This window comes from Polypterus senegalus, chromosome 9 (genome assembly GCF_016835505.1).
Source record: "Polypterus senegalus isolate Bchr_013 chromosome 9, ASM1683550v1, whole genome shotgun sequence".
Classification (NCBI taxonomy): domain Eukaryota; kingdom Metazoa; phylum Chordata; class Cladistia; order Polypteriformes; family Polypteridae; genus Polypterus; species Polypterus senegalus.
In genome coordinates, this window is record NC_053162.1 from 74,798,583 (window position 1) to 74,822,084 (window position 23,502).

Genomic DNA, 23,502 nt, shown 5'->3' on the forward strand with positions numbered 1-23,502 from the left:
GGAGCTGACAGTGAGAGATACAAGAAAAATCAGAATTCAGATATTTTAATCCTATATTTTACAACTATCAAATTAGAAACTGAAGTGGCATCTGACTCATTTCATAGCCATATATGTGTATATATATATATACTGCTCAAAAGAATTAAAGGAACACTTTTTAATCAGAGTATAGCATAAAGTCAATGAAACTTATGCGATATTAATCTGGTCAGTTAAGTAGCAGAGGGGGTTGTTAATCAGTTTCAGCTGCTGTGGTGTTAATGAAATTAACAACAGATGCACTAGAGGGGCAACAATGAGATGACCCCCAAAACAGGAATGGTTTAACAGGTGGAGGCCACTGACATTTTTCCCTCCTCATCTTTTCTGACTGTTTCTTCACTAGTTTTGCATTTGGCTACAGTCAGTGTCACTACTGGTAGCATGAGGCGATACCTGGACCCTACAGAGGTTGCACAGGTAGTCCAACTTCTCCAGGATGGCACATCAATACGTGTCATTGCCAGAAGGTTTGCTGTGTCTCCCTGCACAGTCTCAAGGGCATGGAGGAGATTCTAGGAGACAAGCAGTTACTCTAGGAGAGCTGGAGAGGGCCATAGAAGGTCCATAACCCATCAGCAGGACCAGTATCTGCTCCTTTGGGCAAGGAAGAACAGGATGAGCACTGCCAGAGCCCTAAAAAATGACTTCCAGCAGGCCACTGGTGTGAATGTCTCTGACCAAACAACCAGAAAGACTTCATGAGGGTGACCCAAGGGCCCCATGTCCTCTATTGGGCCCTGAGCTCACTGCCCAGCAGCATGCAGCTCGATTGGCATTCGCCATTGAATACCAGAATTGGCAGATGCACCACTGGTGCCCTGTGCTTTTTACAGATGAGAGCAGGTTCACCCTGAGCACGTGACAGAAGTGAAAGGGTCTGGAGAAGCCATGGAGAACATTATGCTGCCTGTAACATCATTCAGCATGAGCAGTTTGGTGGTGGGTTAATGATTGTCTGGGGAGGCATATCCATGGAGGGTCACACAGACCGCTACAGGCTTGACAAAGGCACCTTGGCTGCCATTAGGTATCAGGATGAAATCCTTGGACCCATTGTCAGACCCTATGCTGGTACAGTGGCTCCTGGTGCACGGCAATTCCTGGCCTCATGTGGTGAGAGTATGCAGGCAGTTCCTGGAGGATGAAGGAATTGATACCATTGACTGGCCACCACACTTTCCTGACCTAAATCTAATAGAACACCTCAGGGACATTATGTTTTGGTCCATCCAATGCCACCAGGTTGCACCCCAGACTGTCCAGGAGCTCAGTGATGCCCTGGTCCAGATCTGGGAGGAGATCCCCCACAACACCATCTGTCATCTCATTAGAAGCATGCACCGATGTTGTCAGGCATGTATACAAGAACACAGGGGCCATACAAAGTGCAGCGTACAATTTTGAGTTGCTGCAATTAAATTTTGGCAAAATGGACTAGCCTGCCACATCATTTTTCACTCAGATTTTTGGGGCGTCTTTGAATTCAGGGCTCTGTAGGTTGATCATTTTCATTTCCATCAAGCGATGTGGCATCCTTTCGTTCTTAACACATTACCCAGTCTATATCAGTATAGATATCCAGGAGGATTTCTTTTTCCCATTGAGATCTGATGTGTTTTCAAAGTGTTCCTTTAATTTTTTTGAGCAGTTTATATATATATAATATAAAATCTTCTTTCACACAGTTAAACATACATCAGCAACTTCACATTTTGTTTTTCGCTTTTCCACAATGTATTTGTCAATTTCAGGCTCACACATACAAGTTCCTTGAAATCTGCTCCAGCCCACTAAGCAGCTCACCATTTACAAATGACAGCCCCCCCGACCCCCCGGATGTCCATAACGAATGTCTTAGTTCTTTTCACCCTTGGCTGGGACGGTGCTTTTCCGGAAGAGCCGAGTCACCCCCTTCCGAAAGCGCTGGTCGCGCACACTGTAAATGATGACATTACAGCAGCTGTTTGAGGTCAGAATCCAGAAGGCAAAGAAAGAGAAGTTGCACCACTGGTAACCAATGACGTTACCCACTACAAAGGCTGCAATTGGAGAGAAGGAGGCAGTGAAAGCAAAGGTGAGGATGCCAATGGTTTTGGCCGCCTTGATATCGGAAAAAGAAGGTCTCTGTGCGACACTGTCACCCCGCACTCCCCCTTCTGCCAGCTGCTTGCGTTTCTGGGAGTATCTCCTAATGCTGGTAAAAGAGAGGATGTTGACCACTAGGGTGCCACCCAACAATGTGAAGTCAAAGACAGGAAAGAGCAGCATGATATTTCCATTTGTTGGTGGAGGTCCTCGGCCCCCTGCCACGGGGGCATAGTTACACATGCGGCTGCATTTATTATACTCCACAGTAAATGCATCACTCAGGGTCATGGGAGCCAACGCTATGAGAAAGCTGCCAGCCCACGAGAAGGCAATAAAGAGCAGGGTGCGCCGACGGGTCACCATTGTGTCTTTGTGGAGCGGCTTAAGGATAGCCACACAGCGTTCAATCGTCATAAGGAAAATGGTGTTGATTGAAACAAATGTGCAGCCGGCGAACATGGGGCCAATCAGCTTGCAGGGCTGCCAGGGTCCGCTGAAGCCACCTGCCTGGCTGTCCTCCCCTCTTTGGTACCATAATGGTGGAGAGCTGGTCACCATCAGTGTAATCTCAGTGTAGACAGAGAAGGGCACCACAAGCACACCAACCATCATGTCTGCCAGGGCCAATGACACTGTGAGGAAGAAAACAAAAGATAGTAAACAGTATAGCGCACTAAAAGGGGACATTTACACAAACACACACATTGTTTTATCTTGGTAGAGTAATATATGTATTGCTCTATTTTCCCCTGTTGTATTATTAATATGCAGCCTTAGAATGCCTAATCTCACAGACTTACCACTGTTTATAAGATATTATTTTATATAACTTCTCCCCACCTTCCCTTCTATATCTATAACCTCAGGCAATTAGATGTAGTAAAAAGACAATCAGGAGTTAAGTTACACATAAAGTAATGTATTACTGATAATATTCATAAATAATAACAAAATGCAAAGTACATTTGAATATTGGCAACCATACAACCTGATAAAATGGTGATGTGTAACTCAGGTGGCACACAGACTTGTAGTTACTTAAAATGTCTCTAGTTAAGGCATCATTGGTGCTCAGCTTTCAGCCACATGTTTGTTCAATATGGCTGCTGAGCTGTGCTCTTCATTGTGTTGTCTTCATCATCACAGGTTAGCAAGAGAGATGCTTCTTCATCATATGTTGGTTAGAGAGAGAATGTGGTTAAGCACATACATTTATAAATGTTCTCTCCAATCCCTAGAACCAATAGGACATCATGGTACTTAGAGGCCTCTGAGACAAGCCAATTCCAAACAGCCATACCTCAGACCAATGGGTGAAATAGAACATCTTAACACCTGACCCCCCGAAACAAACCATATGTTAAACATCCTGGCTTCCTTGCAGGGGGTTGAAAGACTTTAGCAGAGAAGTACTCATCAAACTGGTTTAAGACACATCCCCCCAAATCCTGTCGTAAAATTAGTCTGAAACGGGGGGGCAAACACAACTACCTCTCACCAAAGTAACACTAAATTACATTGGTTTGCCTAAATTATAAATAAAGACATATAAAACATTTATCAAGTTATATACAAAATCTCACATCACAACACACATAAAATGAAATATTCAGCATTTTGAAGTACAACCAGCATTACTCTGAACTTCTGATCTTCTAATAGTGATGACCAAAAATGGGCAGGTTTGGTGAAACTAGATAGATAGATAGATATGTAAAGCAGTCCAAAATAGATATCAGGGGACCCTAAAACATGGAGATCCGTCGAAAACCAGAGATCAAAATTTTTGATGAATCTAAAGCTTTTGCTTCTCCCCCATAGACAACAGGTTATGGTGGGGAGGGCGCAAAGCAAAAGACTGAAATATCATATTGCCATAATTATTCAGACCATCTGCTATAATCCTTGAAATTTTTGTATTGATCATCGTTGAGATGTTTCTTTGCCTTGTTTGGAATCCACTTGTAGTCAACTCAACTGAATGGTCATGCTTAGGAAAGGCACACACTTGTCTACAGAAGGTCCCACAGTTGACAATATGTACCAGAGCAAAAATCAAACATAAGGTTGATGGAATTGCCTGAAGAAATTAGAGACAGGATTGTGTCGAGGGACAGATCTGGGAAATGCTAAAAAAATTCCTGCAGCATTGGTTGCCTCCATACTGTAATTCTTAAATGGAAGACATTTGGAGTAAACTTTTTCTAGACCAGGGGCCTCATGTATAACGCCGTGCGTAGAACTCGCACTATAACATGGCGTAAGCACAAAAGCTGAAATGTGCTTACGCACAGAAAAATCCAGATGCAGGAATCTGTGCGTACTCCAACTTCCACGTTCTTCCGCTACATAAATCCCGATCAGCGTGAAAACTAACGCTCGTGCACGCGCATTATGTAACGCATAATGCATAATGCAAATCAATATAAATCGCCCTTAAGCGCAGCCTTCTGTGAAAAGACAATGGGAAAAGCACGGGGGGAAACATAAGAATTTCAGCGAATACCAAGTGGAGGCAAATGAAAAACATACTATTTGTTCAAATAAACCATTGGTATAATCAACAAAATGAAGTTGATCGAGTGACATAGCGTGTTGGAGAAACTTGAAAGCTCACATTCACAAATCGCACAGTGCCGGAAATAAAAAAGAAGTCACATATCAAAGTTGCCGTGAAAAGAAGAGTTGTAGCCCACTGTCTGAGTGTCATATGAAAGTTTATTAGGGTACAGAGAAAAAAGGCACACAGTGAGGAAAAAGCACGAAATGTCAACTTCAATCTCGACATTTCCACTTTAATCACGTAGTTTATTTTGTCCTTAAAGTAGAACATTATAAACTTCATCTTAAAATCGTTTAATTAACCAGTTTCTCAAATCACATCGTAATTAAAGTAGCACGTTAAATGTTTTGTTTTGTAATTGATCTTCTATGTGCTCTATGTGTGTGATCCACTACTTGCTTTTTAAACTGGCTCTCTTCCTCCAAATGGACACAGAGTCAATTACATTCGTAATATTACAGCTCTCTGAATAACTAAAATACTGAGATGTATACGTGATGTCATTTTCATGATGATAGGAGTTAAAGCACGTTATTAAACATGTTTCACTTTGATGAAATAATTTATTGCAGCAGTACAATCAGGAGCGGCTCTAGGCTTGTGGTGGCACTGGGCAGAGGAAGAATCGGTGGCTCCTTCGCCCGCCCGTCAGTAAGGTAGCTTATGCACAGTGGATGGCTGCATAGCCGCCTCGTGCTCATGACACAAGCATTTAACTTTTGCCGAAATTTGTCGCTGTGTTTTTAGCTGTGTTGTTATTTTCTCTTTCTGTTTTATATTCAATATATATTGGTGTAGCCGTCACTGCAGTCAGTGCTTTTCTTTACCCAAGTAACCGATCGCCATACAATCAGCTCTGTAATAGACGTTAAGCCATCTGTAAGCTTAGCGCCGATTCTTCAAAACGTTTAAAGAACATTGAAAAATCTTCGTAGTACATATTTAATTATTCTATCCTTAACGACACTCCAAGTGAAGAATATAGATTATTTAAATGAAGTTAAAGTTTTATCTGTATAATTTAATAAACATATTTTGCTGAATTTCACGTTATAAATGATATTGTTTCTGTTTCTGAACCGCGAGGTCCGTACAGGAAAGGCTTTAAAACATTTTGCAGTGGCTGAAGTACCGCGTGTCCTTAAAGCTGTATACCAATAATTCCCTTTCCGATCAGCTGCTGCTGTGATTCACACTCAGATACAGTGATATAAATACTCTGAGTGGTGCAGTGAGAGAAATATTGAAAAAGATGATCCGCTGTGGCAACTCCTAACAAGAGGAGCTGAAAGAAGAAGAAGAAGTGAGAGTAACAACGCTAAAGCAGTTATGGTCTTTGGAATACTATGGCTGTTCCCTCTACCATTATATTGTTACAAGTTAATTACAATCAGATGCATTACACTAATAAACAATATGTGGTTAGTTTCGGTGTATTTATAAAGCCGCGTCATGAAAATAAGGTGTAACCACACAGGAACAGTAGCACTGCTTTGACGCTGGGTGCCGCCAGTCTGCAAAACCGAGTGGAGAACTTGCGTACGACAAGGTATGAGGTACCGTGGAAAAGTGCGTGGATTTACGCCAAGTGTAGGTTTTATACATCGCGATTTGAACGTGGAAGAGTTCTTACGCAACATTTCTGTGCGTACGCACCGTTTATACATGAGGCCCCTGGCTACCCAGGTGTTGAAGTGTGAAATTTTGTATAAAAGTTGATAAATATTTTGAATGTCTTTATTTGTAACTTAGACAGAGCAATGTAATATTAGTGTTATATCATTGATAAGAACAGCAGTGGTTTGATGTTTAAGCACCCCCCACATTTAAGACTGAGTCAGGACAGTGGATTTAATGACAGGGTCGGGGAAAGTGCCTAGAACCAGTTTGGCAAGTGATTCTCTGCAGGACTCTCTCAATCATCCGCCACATGCTCAACAAATGGTTTTGGGGGCAGGTGTGAAAGGTATTGTGTGCCCCCACTGGTCTGAAGTATGGTTGTTTGGTATTGGTTTGAATAAGGGGCCATTCTGTAGTATAATACTCTATTGGTGTAAGGATTTAGATAAAGGATTTATAAATTCAGTTGCTTTCTCTCTCACACCATCACGATGAAGGAGCATCTCACACACCATGAACCGAAAAAAGACCACACTGAGAAGCATAACTCAGTAGCCATACTGAGTCAAGCATCCTGCCTGTTCTGAAGAAAACTGACTGAAAATGATGACTTAACTAGAGACATTTTAAGTAACTAACAAGTCTGTGTGCCTCCTGCAACTACACATCAGCATTTATCAGGTTGTATGCTTGCCAATATTCAAATGTACTTTGCTTATTGTTATTATTTTATGACTATTATTAATAATACATTATTTAAGTTGTAACTTAACTCCTGTTTGTCCTTTTACTCTATGTAATTGCCTGAGGTTATAGATGTAGAAGGCAAGGTGGGGAGAAGTTATAAAGTACCATACCTAATAAACAGTGGTAAGTCTATGGGATTTGAGGCATTCTGACAAAGGCTACGCATTGAAAAATACAAAATGGGAAAGTAGAATAATATAGAGCTCTACCAACACAAAACACCAAGCAAATTGAGAAATGGGGTTAGAATGGCTTTGGTAACCAAGAAGCCAATAGTCACTCTGATGGAGATGGAGATGGAGACGGTAGAAACTTTTAAAAGGACCACCATCACTGCATCGATACACTAATCTGGGTTTTGTGACAGAGTGGCCAGATGACACAAGAAAGCCCACATAGAGTTTAAAAAAGATACTTAAGGACCCTCAGAGTATGAGAAACTAGGTTCTCTGGACTAGACTGAACTGTTTGGCCTCATTTCTAGACGTCACATTACTTATAACCTATGTAATACCATTCCAACGGTGAACCACGGCAGAATCATACTGTGGGCTTGTTTTTCAGCAGCAGGGTCTGGGAGACCAGTCAGGGTTGATAGAAAGCTGAATGGAGCATAGGACATCGATATTCTTTGTGAAACATCTACTCTAGAGAGCCAAACACCTCAGACTGGGCTGAAGGTTCTCCTTCCAACAAGACAATGGCCCTAAGGACAATGCAAAGCCAACACAGGAGTGGCAAAGGGACATCTTAATGAATGTCCTTGAGTTTCTCAGCCAGAACCCAGACTTAAACCCACTGGAAAGACACGAGAATAGCCATCTGTTGGTGGTCTCCATCTAGTCTGACAGAGCTTGAGAGGATATACAGAGAAGAAAGGCAGAAAGTCCCCAAATCCAGGTATGTGAAGCTTGTCAAGTCTTATCCAGGAAGATAAGAAGAAACCAAATACCACAGGAAGGTCACTGTGGTATTTTACATTTTGTATGTTTGTTAAATTTTACAAAAATGTGTAAAATCTTGTTTTCGCTTTGTCATTCTGAGGTATTGAATGTTCCATGATGGGGGGAAAAAAAAGAATTTAAATGATTTTAGCACAAAGCGGCAACAAAACAAAATGTTTAATATGTGAAGAGGTCTGAATGCATTCTAACGGCTTTAACATAACAACATGTGAAAAAGTAACAGGGTCGGAATACTTATTAATGGCGCTATAGTTAAGCCAGTGATCAGAACCCTGCATAAAACACAACACTGCAGCTTTGTAATTCTGAGGCCTCCAATTGGAGTTCTGCGACCTCTGCCCTCTCAGGGAGGACGAGTAGCTGAGAGGCTGCTGTTTTCCTAATAAATGCTACTAAGTGAGCGAGCGAACCCCCTGTGGAATCTGAACATTTGGTCACCTGGGAGCCTTGAGCTGGTTTGTTTTCACTAAATTGTGAGTGGATTGACTGAAGAAGACATAACAAAAAGGTGACAGAAAGCAAAATATTGTTACCTTTGAGGTAGCCCTGTGGCGTACGGAACTGACGTGTCTGGAGGAAGACGGTGAGCGTGATGACATTTCCAATCACAATAGCAAATGCCAGGCCAGCCATAAACACTATGACCAAAGTCTGATTTAGGACACTACAGCAGCAGAAGGTGCAGTTGGGGGCCATGGAGTTGATGTCCTGCTCATTCCTCTTTCCTCCCATCAGTGTGGCAGGAGTGACATTCTTCTCTGCTATGGGGTCACCCAGCCTCCTGAACCCCCACAATGTAGTCAAGTTACTGAGAACAAAAGACATGGTGAAGATCTGGAATCTCTGGGTGGTGGCTTGTCTTCAATTACAAGGATGGATTTAGTTTGGATCCACTTGCTGAACCCCATGATGAATCTGTGGAATAACAAGAAGGTAGCTGCTGATAAAAGAACAACGAGTAGGCAACCTGTTACGTGAAAGTCAGCGAGATGAAGAGAATGAAAGCCTGTGTTTAGACTTAATTAGATTGACTCATTTAACATTTGGCAGAAAAAGCAATTCCCTGGGAGAAAATTGATTTCCCTGACTGAGATAACAGAGCTACACTTTGCTTAAAATTCCTTAGAAATTGAAGCAAATGTGATTTTATACCCTTCTCTATTCTGGGAAAAATACTCTTCTAGCAGCATTAGTGATGTTGAGTTCCCAGGACTCTTTAAACATTGGATGTCTCACTGTAACTAAGTAAGCACAATGCAGCCCATTCTCAGTTATTTTTGGCATTTTTGTAAAATTCTCTGTACCACTTGAGTAGCTTAATCAATATCATACATCTGTTTTCTAAGCTGGACCTTTCCATTACCATGTTATGTTGAGCCACAGCTTGTCATGGCAGCATTTGGCACAAAGCAGGAACCATCCTGGACATCCTCATGCTCACTCACACAGGATCTTTTTACAATAAGAAATTCATTATCCTTACGTCAGCACTGAGAGATCTCAGGCGGCTGAAGCTCATCTTGGTAACATCGGTCACAAGGCAGGGCACCACCAAATTTAAATGTACATTAATGCAATTTCCTTTCTGAAGCTCATCTAACACAACCTGGCCTTCAGTGGCACATCTCGGACTTCTCTCACAACAAGGCACACAATAGAGCACTCAGAGGATGACCGAGCCCAAGCAACTGACTATAGACCTTCTTCAGGTGCTCCACATGCTTGTCTATTTTTTTAACTTTAAGGTTAACACATTGGTTTGCGAGACATGAATGCTATCCAGTGACCTGAGATGAATAGATAGATAGATACTTTATTAATCCCAAAGAGAAATTCACATAATCCAGCAGCAGTATACTGATACAAAAAAAATATTAAATTAAGGAGTAATAAAAATGCTTGTAAAAACAGACAATAACTTTGAATAATGTTACCGTTTACCTCCCAGGTGGAATTGAAGAGTCGCATAGTGTGGGGGAGGGGGCAATCTCCTCAGTCTGTCAATGGAGCAGGAAAGTGACAGCAGTCTGTCGCTAAAGCTGCTCCTCTGTCTGGAGATGACACTGTTCAGTGGATGCAGTGAATTCTCCATGATTGACAAGAGTTTGCTTAGTGCCCGTTGCTCTGCTACAGATGTTAAACTGTCCAGTTTTATTCCTACAATAGAGCCTGCCTTCCTAACAAGTTTGTCCAGGTGTGAGACGTCCTTCTTCTTTATGCTGCCTCCCCAGCACACCACAGCGTAGAAGAGGGCACTCGCCACAACCGTCTGGTAGAACATCTGCAGCATCTTATTGCAGATGTTGAAGGATGCCAACCTTCTAAGAAAGTATAGTTGGCTCTGACCTTTCTTACACTAGAGCATCAGTATTGGCAGTCCAGTCCAATTTGTCATCCAGCTGCACTCCCAGATATTTATAGGTCTGCACCCTCTGCACATAGTCACCTCTGATGATCACAGGGTCCATGAGGGGCCTGGGCCTCCTAAAATCCACCACCAGTTCCTTGGTTTTGCTGGTGTTCAGGTGTAGGTGGTTTGAGTCACACCATTTAACAAAGTCATTGATTAGCTTCCTATACTCCTCCTGCCCACTCCTGATGCAGCCCACGATAGCAGTGTTGTCAGCGAACTTTTGCACGTGGCAGGACTCCGAGCTGTATTGGAAGTCTGATGTATATAGGCTGAACAGGACCGGAGAAAGTAGAGTCCCCTGTGGCGCTCCTGTGTTGCTGACCACAATGTCAGACCTGCAGTTCCCAAGACACACATATTGAGGTCTGTCTGTAAGATAGTCCACAATCCATGCCACCAGGTGTGAATCTACTCCCATCTCTGTCAGCTTGTCCCTGAGGAGCAGAGGTTGGATGGTGTTGAAGCCGCTAGAGAAGTCCAGAAACATAATTCTTACAGCACCACTGCCTCTGTGCAAGTGGGAGAGGGATCGGTGTAGCATATAGATGATGGCATCCTCCGCTCCCACCTTCTCCTGGTATACTGGACTCCTTTGGTACTGTGCTTCTTTGCAGAATCCTTGGGTACCTCTGGTTTGACTTTGTGTTGAATCCCGAATGAGGCACATTACCTGCATTTGTGAGGGAGCATCAGTTAAGGCACTACGGCCTTGTGGCATGATTCACTGAGGGTGTTACCCAAATTAAAAAATTCAGCTTAATCTATGTAGCCCTCCCTTGTTTTCATGTTTCACTAGTTTTTTATATTTTTATGTCATTTGTGTTATGTTTTTACTGTACTGTATCTTTGAAGCTGTTGTCATTCCTTGTTCCTACTGTGGGTGGAACTTCAGTAGGTGGGGCCATCATGACATCATTGCTGCTGGCTCCTCCCTCTAAGCTTTGTAAGTTGACCAGACTCACCAGAGTGAAGGACTGAGCAGTGGTGTATTGAGTTTGAGTTTGTACTTATGAGTATTGCTGTTTCTTTGGATTTTCTTGTTTTCTGTTACTTATTGTTTTGTTTCATAGATTTTGCATTTGGATATGAGTATTGGAGCTTGTTAGCTTCAGATTGCCTTTTAGCCATATCTTTTTAGTTGTTTGCTTTCTATTGATTGATAAGTTTCTTTGTGGTACTCACCTTTACCTCTTGTGAGACATCTTTGAGTTATATTTTGGGAATTTTAACTTTAAAGCCTGCTCTCTTTTTTGGGTCTGTGTAGGTCAAAGCCAGCACGTAGTAGTTGGGGAATGGCTCATTTAAGGTGAGCCTCTTTTGGGTACGCCAACTTAACAGAGGCCTCACACACCCCTGTGGTCATGTTTGGAGATGTTACTAGTCAAAAATGTCAAGTTTCACCACCAAAGAAACTAAAAGTTGAGCAAACAGCGATCATGAAATGTTTCAAGAGTTGAAGTCAGGAAATGGTGCAGTACAATTCAATTAGCATTTACTAAAATTAGTCAAATCGTAAATCAGAGTCAAAAAGCATGGCAAAAAATATTCATAAGCAGGAATTCAAAAGCAACAAAGAATTAACACAAAGGTCCTTTAGGAGAATCTGCTCCTGAACAAGCAGGCCATACACAATGATGACTGTTGGTACTGTACCTTTGACCTAAGGATGACACACACCGCACAGCTCAGTTCACCTGACCAAGCATTGGCATGACCTTCAAAATGGCACCCATAAGAAAAACAACACGGGAAAGCATTACTTATCTTCAACTTCTTTAAAAATATATTGAACAAAATACAAATACAAAGATTCCTTGCCCTCTAAAAGCCCTAGAACAAGCCTCAGTAACTTTTTGAGGGCAAAGAGGAATTATAAAAAAATCAAAACCAAAAGCCTGATCATGGCAATTTTATTTTGGGGATTTTTACGCATGTACTTTAATGTGTTTTTTTTTTATGATATTGTTATTCAGATGAAGTCATTTTGTGATTTATCACAGTTGCTAATTTGTCACTACCTTTATGTGACCGTGGCAATACTGTTTAGAGCTGCAAAGCCCCCTTCTGGTGACGTGACCCAGACATCCCAGGTTTGAGGTGTTATATTATGATGCTCCACCTATAAAAAATATATTATTATACAAGCATGGGATCAACCCTTCACTAAGATTTCTAAACTTATAATGGCAGATGCACATTGTAAAATAAGCAAATTAGTGTTAGGAACTTTTTTTCTTTCATTGACCACGAATCTGGCTTTGACAATTGGTTGGCTTTGCTCTCCCTGCGTCATTTGATCCTTGCAGATCTTGTTGCTTTTCCTCCCAAATTAAAAGAAAATCACTTTGAGAAGCTGCCCACCATAACTCTCGATCCTTCTGCTCTTAATAACACCTCTCCTCCTTATCTGCAGTTTGACTTATCTTTACAAATCCTTGGGGGCCTGTTGGGCGGCATGGTGGCACAGTGGTTACGCTGCTGCCTCGCAGTTAGGAGAGCCAGGTTCGCTTCCTGGGTCCTCCCTGCGTGGAGTTTGCATGTTCTCCCCGTGTCTGCGTGGGTTTGCTCCCACAGTCCAAAGACATGCTGGTTAGGTGGATTGGCGATTCTAAATTGGCCCTGGTGTGTGCTTGGTGTGTGGGTGTGTTTGTGTGTGTCCTGCGGTGGGTTGGCACCCTGCCCAGGATTGGTTCCTGCCTTGTGCCCTGTATTGGCTGGGATTGGCTCCAACAGATCCCAGTGACCCTGTGTTTGGATTCAGCAGGTTGGAAAATGAATGGATGGATGGATGGGGGCCTGTTGTTTCCTTTCCACTAAGTCAACATCTACACGATAAGCATCTGCAGGAGTCCTTCTTGTCATTTTTGAAGCACTTCACTGTGATCACGTCTCATCTTCCTGAATACCAATTCCAGGTCATGTATGTCCAAACAGTGCATTATGAAGTTCTAAAAGCTGCTAGTGGTGAGATATGCTTTAGCTGGCATAAAAAGTGTTGTTATTCGCAATTGGAGTTATCATTTTCCAGTGTCTAAAACGTAGCACTGACTTTTGAAATTAGCAGTCATTATAGAGGCTGTCCAACAAAGGGATCATTCTACCAATTTAAAGAAGACACCGGGGGATGAAGTTTGTGTGTTCTTAGAAAGTCACATATCCATTTTCTTTCCACCATTAAGAAGTAGTCAACCAGAAGAAGATTTGTGAGCCCATTTATCTGCCCACCTCTGCCGCCTTCCAGACTATTAACCACCTACTGGTGCTCATTCTGCCATCTTTAGATCTAGAAAATGCACCTCACAAGGAGGAAATGTCATCAAAGGTTGCATCCTGTTATCCTGAGCCTATTGTTTGCTAAACCCTTCCAGAACCTTCTGATAAATACGGCTTTTGCACCTGGGGCCTCAGATCATTTTTAGTTTACTGTGTTTTCCCTTACAAGACTTGGCTACAAATGCACGTTCTCACCTTTCCAGGTATCATTTCTGATTGGACTTGTGCCACCTACCGTATATACTCACAGATAAGTCAGGACTTGATTTTATCGTATACTTTCTGGTATTTTATAATGTCAGTCCTATAAGTCGAATGTGGGACACTGACGCTATTGGTACAAAGGATTATGAAATGCTAACGCTCACCTGAGAGAGTAACCACGGAGCACACTGCCTTTTTTTCTACGTGGGTGCGGCAATGCGCTGTATCATCGTGTTCCTAACCTCTCTCTCTTTGTCCCTTTCTCTCTATTGTGCCTACGTAACCACACAGTAATACTGAACTATTCCGAAGCGACATTTGCACTGATTTGTGTTTTTTGCATCTCACACCCTCATACACCTTTATCGTAAGAGCATCCCTTACTTACGACGGAGCGTTCGATCAGAAGAAAATATGAAGCTGGTTTTAAATGAAACGTCGTTGAAGTAGCGAAAGAAATTGGTAACTGCGCTGCTGCAACAAAATTCGATGCGTCTGAGAAACTAAAGTGAGATTGGAGGAGGCAAGAAGATGTAAAAAAAAAATTAAGCGTCTGATTTTATCATGGATTTTCCGGGTTTCCCGACCTGACTTATATGTGAGTATATACAGTAAATGTCCGTCTGCATTGTGTATGAGTGCGTTTCAGGGTGTGAGTCCGTGAGCACAAAAACCCAAACATGAATCACTCAGCTGAACTGAGACTTGGTACAGGAATTATTGCTGCAGAATGGTAGATGATTACAGAATTTGAGCAAATAGCTACTACACACTTTTCTGTATAAAGATAACTACATATGCCGTACTGAAGGTACAATATAAAGTATCGTGATGGTGCATTTTATTTTGTTCCACATAATGAAACACTTGCTACTAAAACCATGGCTTTATATAGTGAAAGTAATGTGCTGGACACAATAGATTATTTCTTAATGTACATACAATATATGTCATTTGACACACTGTGAACAGCTAGACATGTGCAGTGTCATAAATAGGATTTTGTTTCTTTGATTTTTTTTAAAGCTTTTCCTTGGCTATTGAAATCATCAAGACCTCCTCTTTCTGGGGATTTTAAAGGTCAAGGAACTTCATGGTTACTTTTCTTTTTGGTCCTGTTGTGCTTTTCAAGATGTGAATTACAGATATTACAGCTCTCTGAATAATCTAAATACTGAGATGTATACTTGATATCATTTTCATGATAGGAATTAAAGCATGTATTTTAATAAACATGGGAACACAGTGGCGCAGTGATAGTGACGTCCGGCACCCTGTCCAGAGATTGTTCCTGCCTCCTGCAAGATGCTTGCTGTGCCGTACGCGACCTTCGGTGAAATTTATTGCAGCAGTACTGTCTCTTTCAAATGTACTAACCTCCAATTCCTGTCCTTCCTTTTCTTTCTCCAAGTAACCAATCTCCACACATTCAGCTCTTTAATAAAAGCCAAGCCATCTGTAAGCTTTGAACGCCGATTCTTCAAAACTTTTAAGGAACATTGAAATATCTTCATAGTACATGTTTAATTATTCTAACCATCTATCCTTCCCTTGTCATGTCAGCCCCAGCAAGAATACAGCGTGAGGCAGGAACAATCAGTGAACGGGTGCCAGTTCCTTGCTAGCGCTCCAACACCGTGCCCTCACATGTTTGATCATCAATCAATCAATCAACGTTTATTTATATAGCACATATTCATACAAAAAAAAATGTAGCTCAAAGTGCTTTACAAAATGAATAGAGAAATAGAAGACACAATAAAAGATAAACATAAGTCAACATTAATTAACATAGAATAAGAGTAAGGTCCGATGGCCAGGGTGGACAGAATCATTAACAATATACATTATTTAAATTAAGTTAAAGTTTTATCTGTATAATATAATAAACTTATTGTGCTGCATTTCATCCCAAAAATGATATCGTCATCATATGTAAATACGCGCTTTATAAAGTGGCTCAGGTTGTGCAATATTATAACTGTATTGCAAGTTTACAGTTGAGGTGATTGTACTTATAAGTACAAAGCGTTCTACAAGGAGCAATTGATGGACTGATTGAGTGCGTTTATAGTTCTTGGGATGAAACTGTTTCTGAACCGTGACGTCTGTACAGGAAAGGCTCTGAAGCGATTGTCATATGAGACCAGTTCAATAGACAGCATGGCTGAGGCAGCATATGCTAGATGCTGTTTAATCCTCTTTCCAGTCACCTGCTGTAGAGCTGTGATTCACACTCAGATACAGCGATATAAATACTCCAAGTGGTGTAGTGAGAGTAATATGGAAAAAGATGATCTGCTGTGGCAACTCCTCTAACAGGAGTAGCTGAAAGAAAAAGGGCCAGTTAGAGTAACAATGCTAAAGCATCTATGGTATTGAGAATAGTTTGGCTATTCCTTGGACCATTATATTGTTACAGGTTAATTACAATCAGATGCCTTAAACTAATAAACAATATGCGGTTAATTTCAGTGTATATGATAAAGCTGCGTTAGGGATGTGGATCTAAAAAACAAAGGGAAACCACATTGGAATAAAAGCACTGCTTTGACGCTGGGTGCTGCCAGTTTGCAAAACCCAGCGGAGAACTTGTGTACTCCAGGGTTTGAGCTACTGTGAAAATGTGTGTGGCTTTATGCCAAATTTAGGTTTTATACATCACGATTTGATAGAGGAAACGGGAGTACGCAACATTTTCGTGCATACGCACCATTTATACATGAGGCCCCAGATGACACCTGTCGCACACATGCGATTGGGAGACAGCTGAAGGGCCTAAATGATAGTAATTCCACGCCAGACCAGGGGGCAGTGGGGTGCACTGACTGTCTCTCTCAATCTCTTGCAGACTGTTCATGGGAAATCCCGGAGGGTTCTGTCGCCACTGATGACATCACTTCTGGTTCCTGCCCCAACGGCGTCATTTCCTTTACTTGCCTTTAAAGCCACCATCTTACCTCCATAGTGGCAGTTCTGTTTTGGACTTGGATCTGTGAACATCTCTGTTCAAATTCTAACCGATTTTGCAGCCGTGGAACAATTAATATATGAGTGGCTACCCAAAACCTTCATGTTGTCTTTGACTCATTCCTGTGACACACCCTAAAGTCACATCATTTATGACCTCTGACATCGGTGTTAGTAACTGCAACTACTGAACACAACCATTCAAAGTGGCATTGCAGGAGAATGCAAAATTAAGCCATAGTTTCTTCATTTTAACCATGCAAACAAATACCCTCAAAATGGCAAAATAGTCCTCCAAAAAGCATATCATTTTTGAAATACCTGAGGCTAAAGCACGTAATTAAGACACCCTGTGTAAGTTCACATGTAAGTTTTCAGTTTTAATGAAGCCCACTCGTTCTGTAAACTTGTTTTTATTATGTGGTCTCGCTAGGCGTCTGCATTGTCAGCGCCCCTCTGGCCGCCTTAATGAGATGAGTATATATGTTTATTTAGAGAGATTTTGCAATAAAAATGACATTAAATCGCCATTACCTAACAAAATCCACATGTTGTTCAATTCCTCCTGGCTCGTTTGATTCTGTGACGCTCCTTCTCTTCTACTGTCACCCTAATCTAAACAAGTTTACGGGTTTGTGTTTTTAATCCTCGTTTTTAGGTTGATTTTGAAAAGCAGTGTTCTTAATTTTGGTATATCTTCGTCACACGTGTGCTAAGAGACTTTCTCTTTTTGTGCACCCCTCTTCTCACAAATGCTTTACTTTTCTTTTTTACATTCATTGTGCAGTATATGCACAATGGCAGTGGCGATCCTGGCTTATTTGGTGTCCCATGTAAGATCACGCCAGGAGTCCCACACAATCTACATGGCTTAGTGCAACAAATTCTTTCAGAAAAAGAACAACTGCAAAGAGCAGAAATATGTTTCACCTGCTAGACAGCAGTCTCTGAATTGTCTTAAAATAAACAGCAAATGTAGTAAGGTGTTGTACTGCGTTAGCCATTATGGATGCAGTGAGAAGACAGGCAACGTGACCCCTTTTATTGGCTAACTGAACAGATTACAACATGCAGGCTGCCTTCTAAGCTGCATATTGTTCAGTTCGCCAATAAAAGGGGTCATTTTGTTTGACTTCTCATTGCAACAAATAACAATACAACACTGGAATAGGGAAGACATGCGCACACAAGACTGCAAACGACAAAGTGCAAAACTCAACATACCAATAAATAAACTGAACCTGGTTCTGTTGCTCATAACACTTAAGGCCTGACCTCATACAAGCGTGTGTGATGTAAAGCCATCTGCGACGTCAGGAAGGTCTTAAAGAAGTGCGTTTCTTCTCCGCTCTGCTCCTGTCATCGGATGTGTGATGCCAATCCCGAGGGCTTCAGCTACGTTTCTAGTGTTCTGTTGTTTTTATTAATGACTGTCCGCAGCATGAGTGATGTCATGATCTTAGATGATAAGTCCTGCAAGCTTCTCCAGCTCCTGTGCAAATGTTCTGCCAACATGTCTGGCTAAAGACTAAACCAACTCAACATACTAAAAGCATACTCTCCTCATTTTAATTAATTTATGAATGTGTCCATTGACTTATAATTTAGGCTAAACGACAGGCCTTACACTTTATATCATTTGCTGGGTTGCTGTTCATTGACCTGAACAGTGTGTGAGTTAGAGAAGGGGTCTCCATGACAGCCACCCCTCTGTCCTTTTGGGCTCAATTCAAGGTAGCAGTAGTGAGAGGAGGAAGAGGAGTGAAGAAGAGCAAAAAAGGGATCAATGCCTACCATACAGTGTGCCCCCCCAATCATTTGCTACCCTAGGTAGGGGGTGTCTCACAACCCCAAACACTTGACACAACTACAACAAGCACGGTCCCAGGTTCATGGAAACTCTTTTATTTATCAAATAGCTTCTTACATGGCTTCTCCTTTAAATGGATCTTCTTCTTCCTTTTGGAAACACCAATGATTCTTTTTCTGTGTGTTTTATTGTCACCTCCCCACTTTCCAAGTGAACTTTGCCCAACTTCACTCCCGACTCCTTCTAAGGAAGGTGACGTGCTCCTTTTTAACCTGAACCTGGGAGAACTTTTGGGTCATGTAGGACAACTTCCTGGCAGTGGGGGACCGCCCCCTAGCAGTTCCCTCTAACATCACCCCCGGACCCTAATAGGGCTGTCCACCGCAACTATAACTCCCATGCAACCCTGCCATATACAGTATTTTTAGGGCCCTGAAGCTGTTATGGGGGCCTCTTCAATCTCAAATATTTAGAAAAAAAATTATATCCTTAATGTCAATGTTATTATTTTTATGGCTAGCATACATGAAACTTTATCCATCCATCCATCCATCCATTACCTAACCCGTTATATCCTAACTACAGGGTCATGGGGGTCTGCTGGAGCCAATCCCAGCCAACACAGGGTGCAAGGCAGGAAACAAACCCAGAGCAGGGCTTCCGCCCACTGCAGTGAAACTTTATTAGCCTTTTCATTTTTGTTTTAACTATTATTTTGCACTGAATTACACTATATGATTAATATCATTATTTTTAAAACCCCTTCTCATTCAGTGGACATGCAATATTTTTAAGTAATGTGGATTAAAGTCGGGATTAGGGCCCTGAAACTTAAGCGTCATTAATTTTAAAGTAGCTTAGGGAGCCGTAATAGATGGTATCACCACCCAGCATGATGGGGCAGCCATCCTCTGTCCTTCGAGTCGATAAAGACTCCATTAACCAACCCGAGCGGGACGCCTGTCTGTCCACACGGTCTTTCACAGAGTCAATTTGGTGACTCTAAAGTGCCCTAATGTGTGAGTGAAGGTGATGGACTGATCCCCAGCTGAGTCCGTTTCCAGCTCTTCATGACCCTGCACTGATCCAGGCAGGCTGAAAGACTGATAGCTAGAATTAACTGTGCCAGCTTACTGCCCTGTTCTTAAACTATTGTACTTGTTCTTGCAAACTTTTTTAGGCTTTTTTTTCTGGGTGGCCTTCAAATTAACCGTTATACAAGCAATCGAATGAATCAATTGTTCATTTCAGATTGAGAAAAAACGAGTCTAATTCTAAAAGCATTAGCCTATTTCTGTTTGAGCAACTCCTTTTTCTTTGACCGTGTTTTTGCAGACTACATCAAATCAGTGCGTGTCTTTCATTTTCAAACCTCATAATATGATTTAGGGTCAGCACAAAACAGAAACCAACACTGGCATACTGGGGTCAACTACATTTAAGTAGAGCTGGCACTTGCTTGAATCCATAAATGACAAACCCCCTTTGAATGCTTGGCACCAACATCCTCTTCATGAAATGTTGAAGGCAGCAGTCGCATATCCAACTGGTTAATCACGCTGGAGGGGATGGCAAAGATTTTATAAGTACTGTACGTTTGTGCCAGCAAAGGCTGTCTAAGAAGCACTTTGCAGCACTTGACGTTGTTTTTCGGTAAATCAAGTAATTGGACTTACAGTGAATGTGACTTAAATGGCCTGACATTCTCTTGCGAGTTTTCTCCTGTTTAGGTCCTCGTTGAGGTTCCTTTGATTCTTTCAAATGTTGAAAAATGTTTCTCAGTAGTCTGATCTTAATTGTCTCTGAATATCAAATCTAAATGACATTTATAAAGAAAATATGGAAGGATTGAAACCTAATATGACATTCTAAAATCCATTTAATTCAATTTAGGGTGGAAGACAAAAGTATAAGTAATACAACACTAAATAACCATTTCAAACCCCTCCTCTGATCTGTTTTTCTCCTCAGTATCAGTTTGTGCCAAGCAGTTCTAAGCCCATGGAAAAGCCATCTCAGAATCTGGGAGTATTGGACTCATCGGATGGAATGGGCCTCTCCTCAGATTGGACGGCCCAGCACAGACTCTGCTATAGGATGACCACAGCTAGTTGGCTGAGTTCTCCAGGACTGTGACTGTGTCTGACTTTAGACAGATAAATGCACACACACTGGTCTGAACACACACCACAATGACTAAGACAGTCACAGTGAGACAGTACCCAGCCGTATTGCTGGTGGTACAAAGGAGACCCTGTAGCATTTCTTGACACAGCTCTACTGAATAATTCATTGGCTGACATTGTTCATAATGGCCCTGAGATGTGTTTTAATTCTCTCCTTTGCAAGACCTCCAGGGGGTCCAGAGCTTGCCCTTTTAATGATCTTGTTAATTTGGGGGACCTCTCTTGAAGTGATGTTACCACCCCAGCTCACCACAGTATAGAAAATCGCACTGGGCATCGCAGAGTCCGAGAAGATGAGAAGGACGTCACTTCCCACAATAAAGGGACACAATCTCCTAAGGAGGAAGAGCCTGCTCTGCCCTATAGTTCTTCTGTGTTTTGAGACCAGTCCAACCTGTCATTAATGTGGACCCCCAAGTACTTGCAGGAGTGGACCACCTCTACATCCACTCCTTCAGTAGTGACCAGACATAGAGGACATACAGTTGAACCCTGGGTACTTTTAGGCAGCAGGGTTAACCACTGAGCAGACTGGAATAGGAAAATAAATAATGCATATTTAGTTTCATTTACCTTTTAGCCTTATTTTTGACTGCCACATAAGTATTTTAAGAGAAAGGAATGGGTGCAGTGTGTTCAGCAATAAATTATTTAGAACGGAAAATGTGAAAGATCTGTTCTTCTCTTACTGGTCCCTAATGCTGCCACCTTGATTATCAGCCCCTTTGTTCTATTCTGACTAATTTACTGCACTTACAGACAATGTAGGTGTACAGTCATGTCGTGAAGAGCTTCCCCACCAGCTCAGTCTGTGCCCACTCTCAATACTGGCCTTTTACAGGATAGCCAGCCCCTTAGGGTTTAGTGCAGATCTGAGATCCGAGTTTCGTGATGTGTTGTTGCTGTTATCACACAGTCTGATTGTGCTTTTCCGGATATCACTTATTTCTATCTACATTATGCTTTCTTGCCTGGGCACTGCCATTTTTTGGTGCCAATTCATAGCTTGTGCCATCTTGTTTAAACTTTCAGATATAGTTCCAGTTATAGCGGTGGGATATGTGGCGTCATCATGTTGCTGCCCCTTATGATACCAGCATAATCACCTCAGTGCCCTTATTTTGGAATGTGTTTCTTTCTTATTAGCATGAATAGAAGCTGCGTAAAAGGCCCTTGCGAGAATATTTCAGTGTTAGGACCTTGCTTGTGATTTCTTAAAGGCTTCGATAATTCCTATGTTTTGTCTGCTTTTTAAATCATTTGAAGCGTTGGGCACCATGTTTAATAGTTTGTTTTGACTTTCTTATTATTTTTGTTACTTTTCCACAACACCATTTTGTTTTCATTGTTCGGAGGCGGCACCACCATTTTGTGATTTGTTGTCTTTGGCAATGCCTCTCTTTATCATCGTGGAATGGCTGGAAGTTTCATCAGATGACGCCACTGCCATAATTTGGGTTTTTAGCATCCCAACATGAATTTTTTGCATTGTTTTCTTATTTAATATTTTCACCTTTAGTTTTATTTATTTTAATCTTTATTTCTAAGACATTATCCACCCTCATTTTATTGTGATATTCTCCTTTACAGGTACAGTACTTTAATTTTGTGCATTTTTCTGACGTGTTGGTAGCCATATTGTTTTCTAGTAATGTCAGCATTGCTAACAAGTAACACTACCATATAACGTCAATAATATAATAGATAAAAGATGGCACTGTGGTGTGCTCAGGGTCCTAGCTTTCAGATAACCTGTGTGCTTCACATTTTGTTTGATAAAAGAACCATATTGAAGGCTCAGTTTGATTTGAACTTTTTTCTTTTTCTTGTTGACTTTCTCTCTCTTATAGTTGACTGTGGACCCCCAGAGGTTTCTCCAGGAGTGACTTAGCGCGGAGTGGTGGCTCTGAGGGACTTGTACTGGCAATTGGAAGTTTGCCGGTTTGAATCCCGTAAATGCCAATACTTCGTTGGGCCCTTGAGCAAGACCCTTAACCTGCAATTGCTCCATCCTGGGTATGACATTAATTTGCATCCAGCCCTGCATGTGGGCCCTCCAACCTGCAGGGAAAAACCTGGGGGGTGGTGGCAGAATTGGCACTCTAGCCACCATAATAAACCTCCCACCGTTCCACTCCATCTGAACTAGTGTGGTGCTGAGGTGTCACCCATTGCATGGCTGCACTCGAGTCCTAATCTGGGATCCTATATTGGATTGTCATGTGGTGGGTGCAGCAATGCTCTGTATCAGCGTGTGCTCCTAACCTAACCTTATTGACTTAGATGCCAGATAATTTAGATTTTCTGTGTTTGTAGAACATTAGAACATTCTAGATGAGAACAGGCCATTCAGCCCAACAAAGCTCGCCAGCCCTATCCACTTATTTCTTCCAAAAAAACATCAAATCAAGTTTTGAAAGCCCCTAAGGGTTTACTGTCTACCACGCTACTTGGTAGCTTATTCCAAGTGTCTGTGGTTCTCTGTGTAAAGAAAAGCATCCTAATGTTCCGACCTTTCCTTTACTTTACTGTACTCTACCTTTAAATGCTTCCTTTGTTACTCTCTTCCCTCCCAGAGTTGTGATCAAATTTTTGTTTAATTTCTTTTTTAGTCATCT

General features: G+C 41.7%; 1 protein-coding gene across 1 annotated transcript in view; it reads right to left on the bottom strand.

Moving 5' to 3' along the window:
* Positions 1-1,649: 1,649 nt before the first annotated feature.
* LOC120534952 (trace amine-associated receptor 7f-like) overlaps positions 1,650-23,502 on the bottom strand; it is a 33,520-nt gene continuing 11,667 nt past the window's right edge. Inside the window, exons 2-3 of the mRNA XM_039762462.1 lie at positions 8,562-8,943; positions 1,650-2,765 (exon numbers count right to left, since the gene is read on the bottom strand). Of these exons, the coding sequence (XP_039618396.1) occupies positions 1,900-2,765; positions 8,562-8,853 (1,158 nt within the window). The 5' untranslated portion in view covers positions 8,854-8,943 and the 3' untranslated portion in view covers positions 1,650-1,899. The remainder of the gene's footprint in view (positions 2,766-8,561; positions 8,944-23,502) is intronic.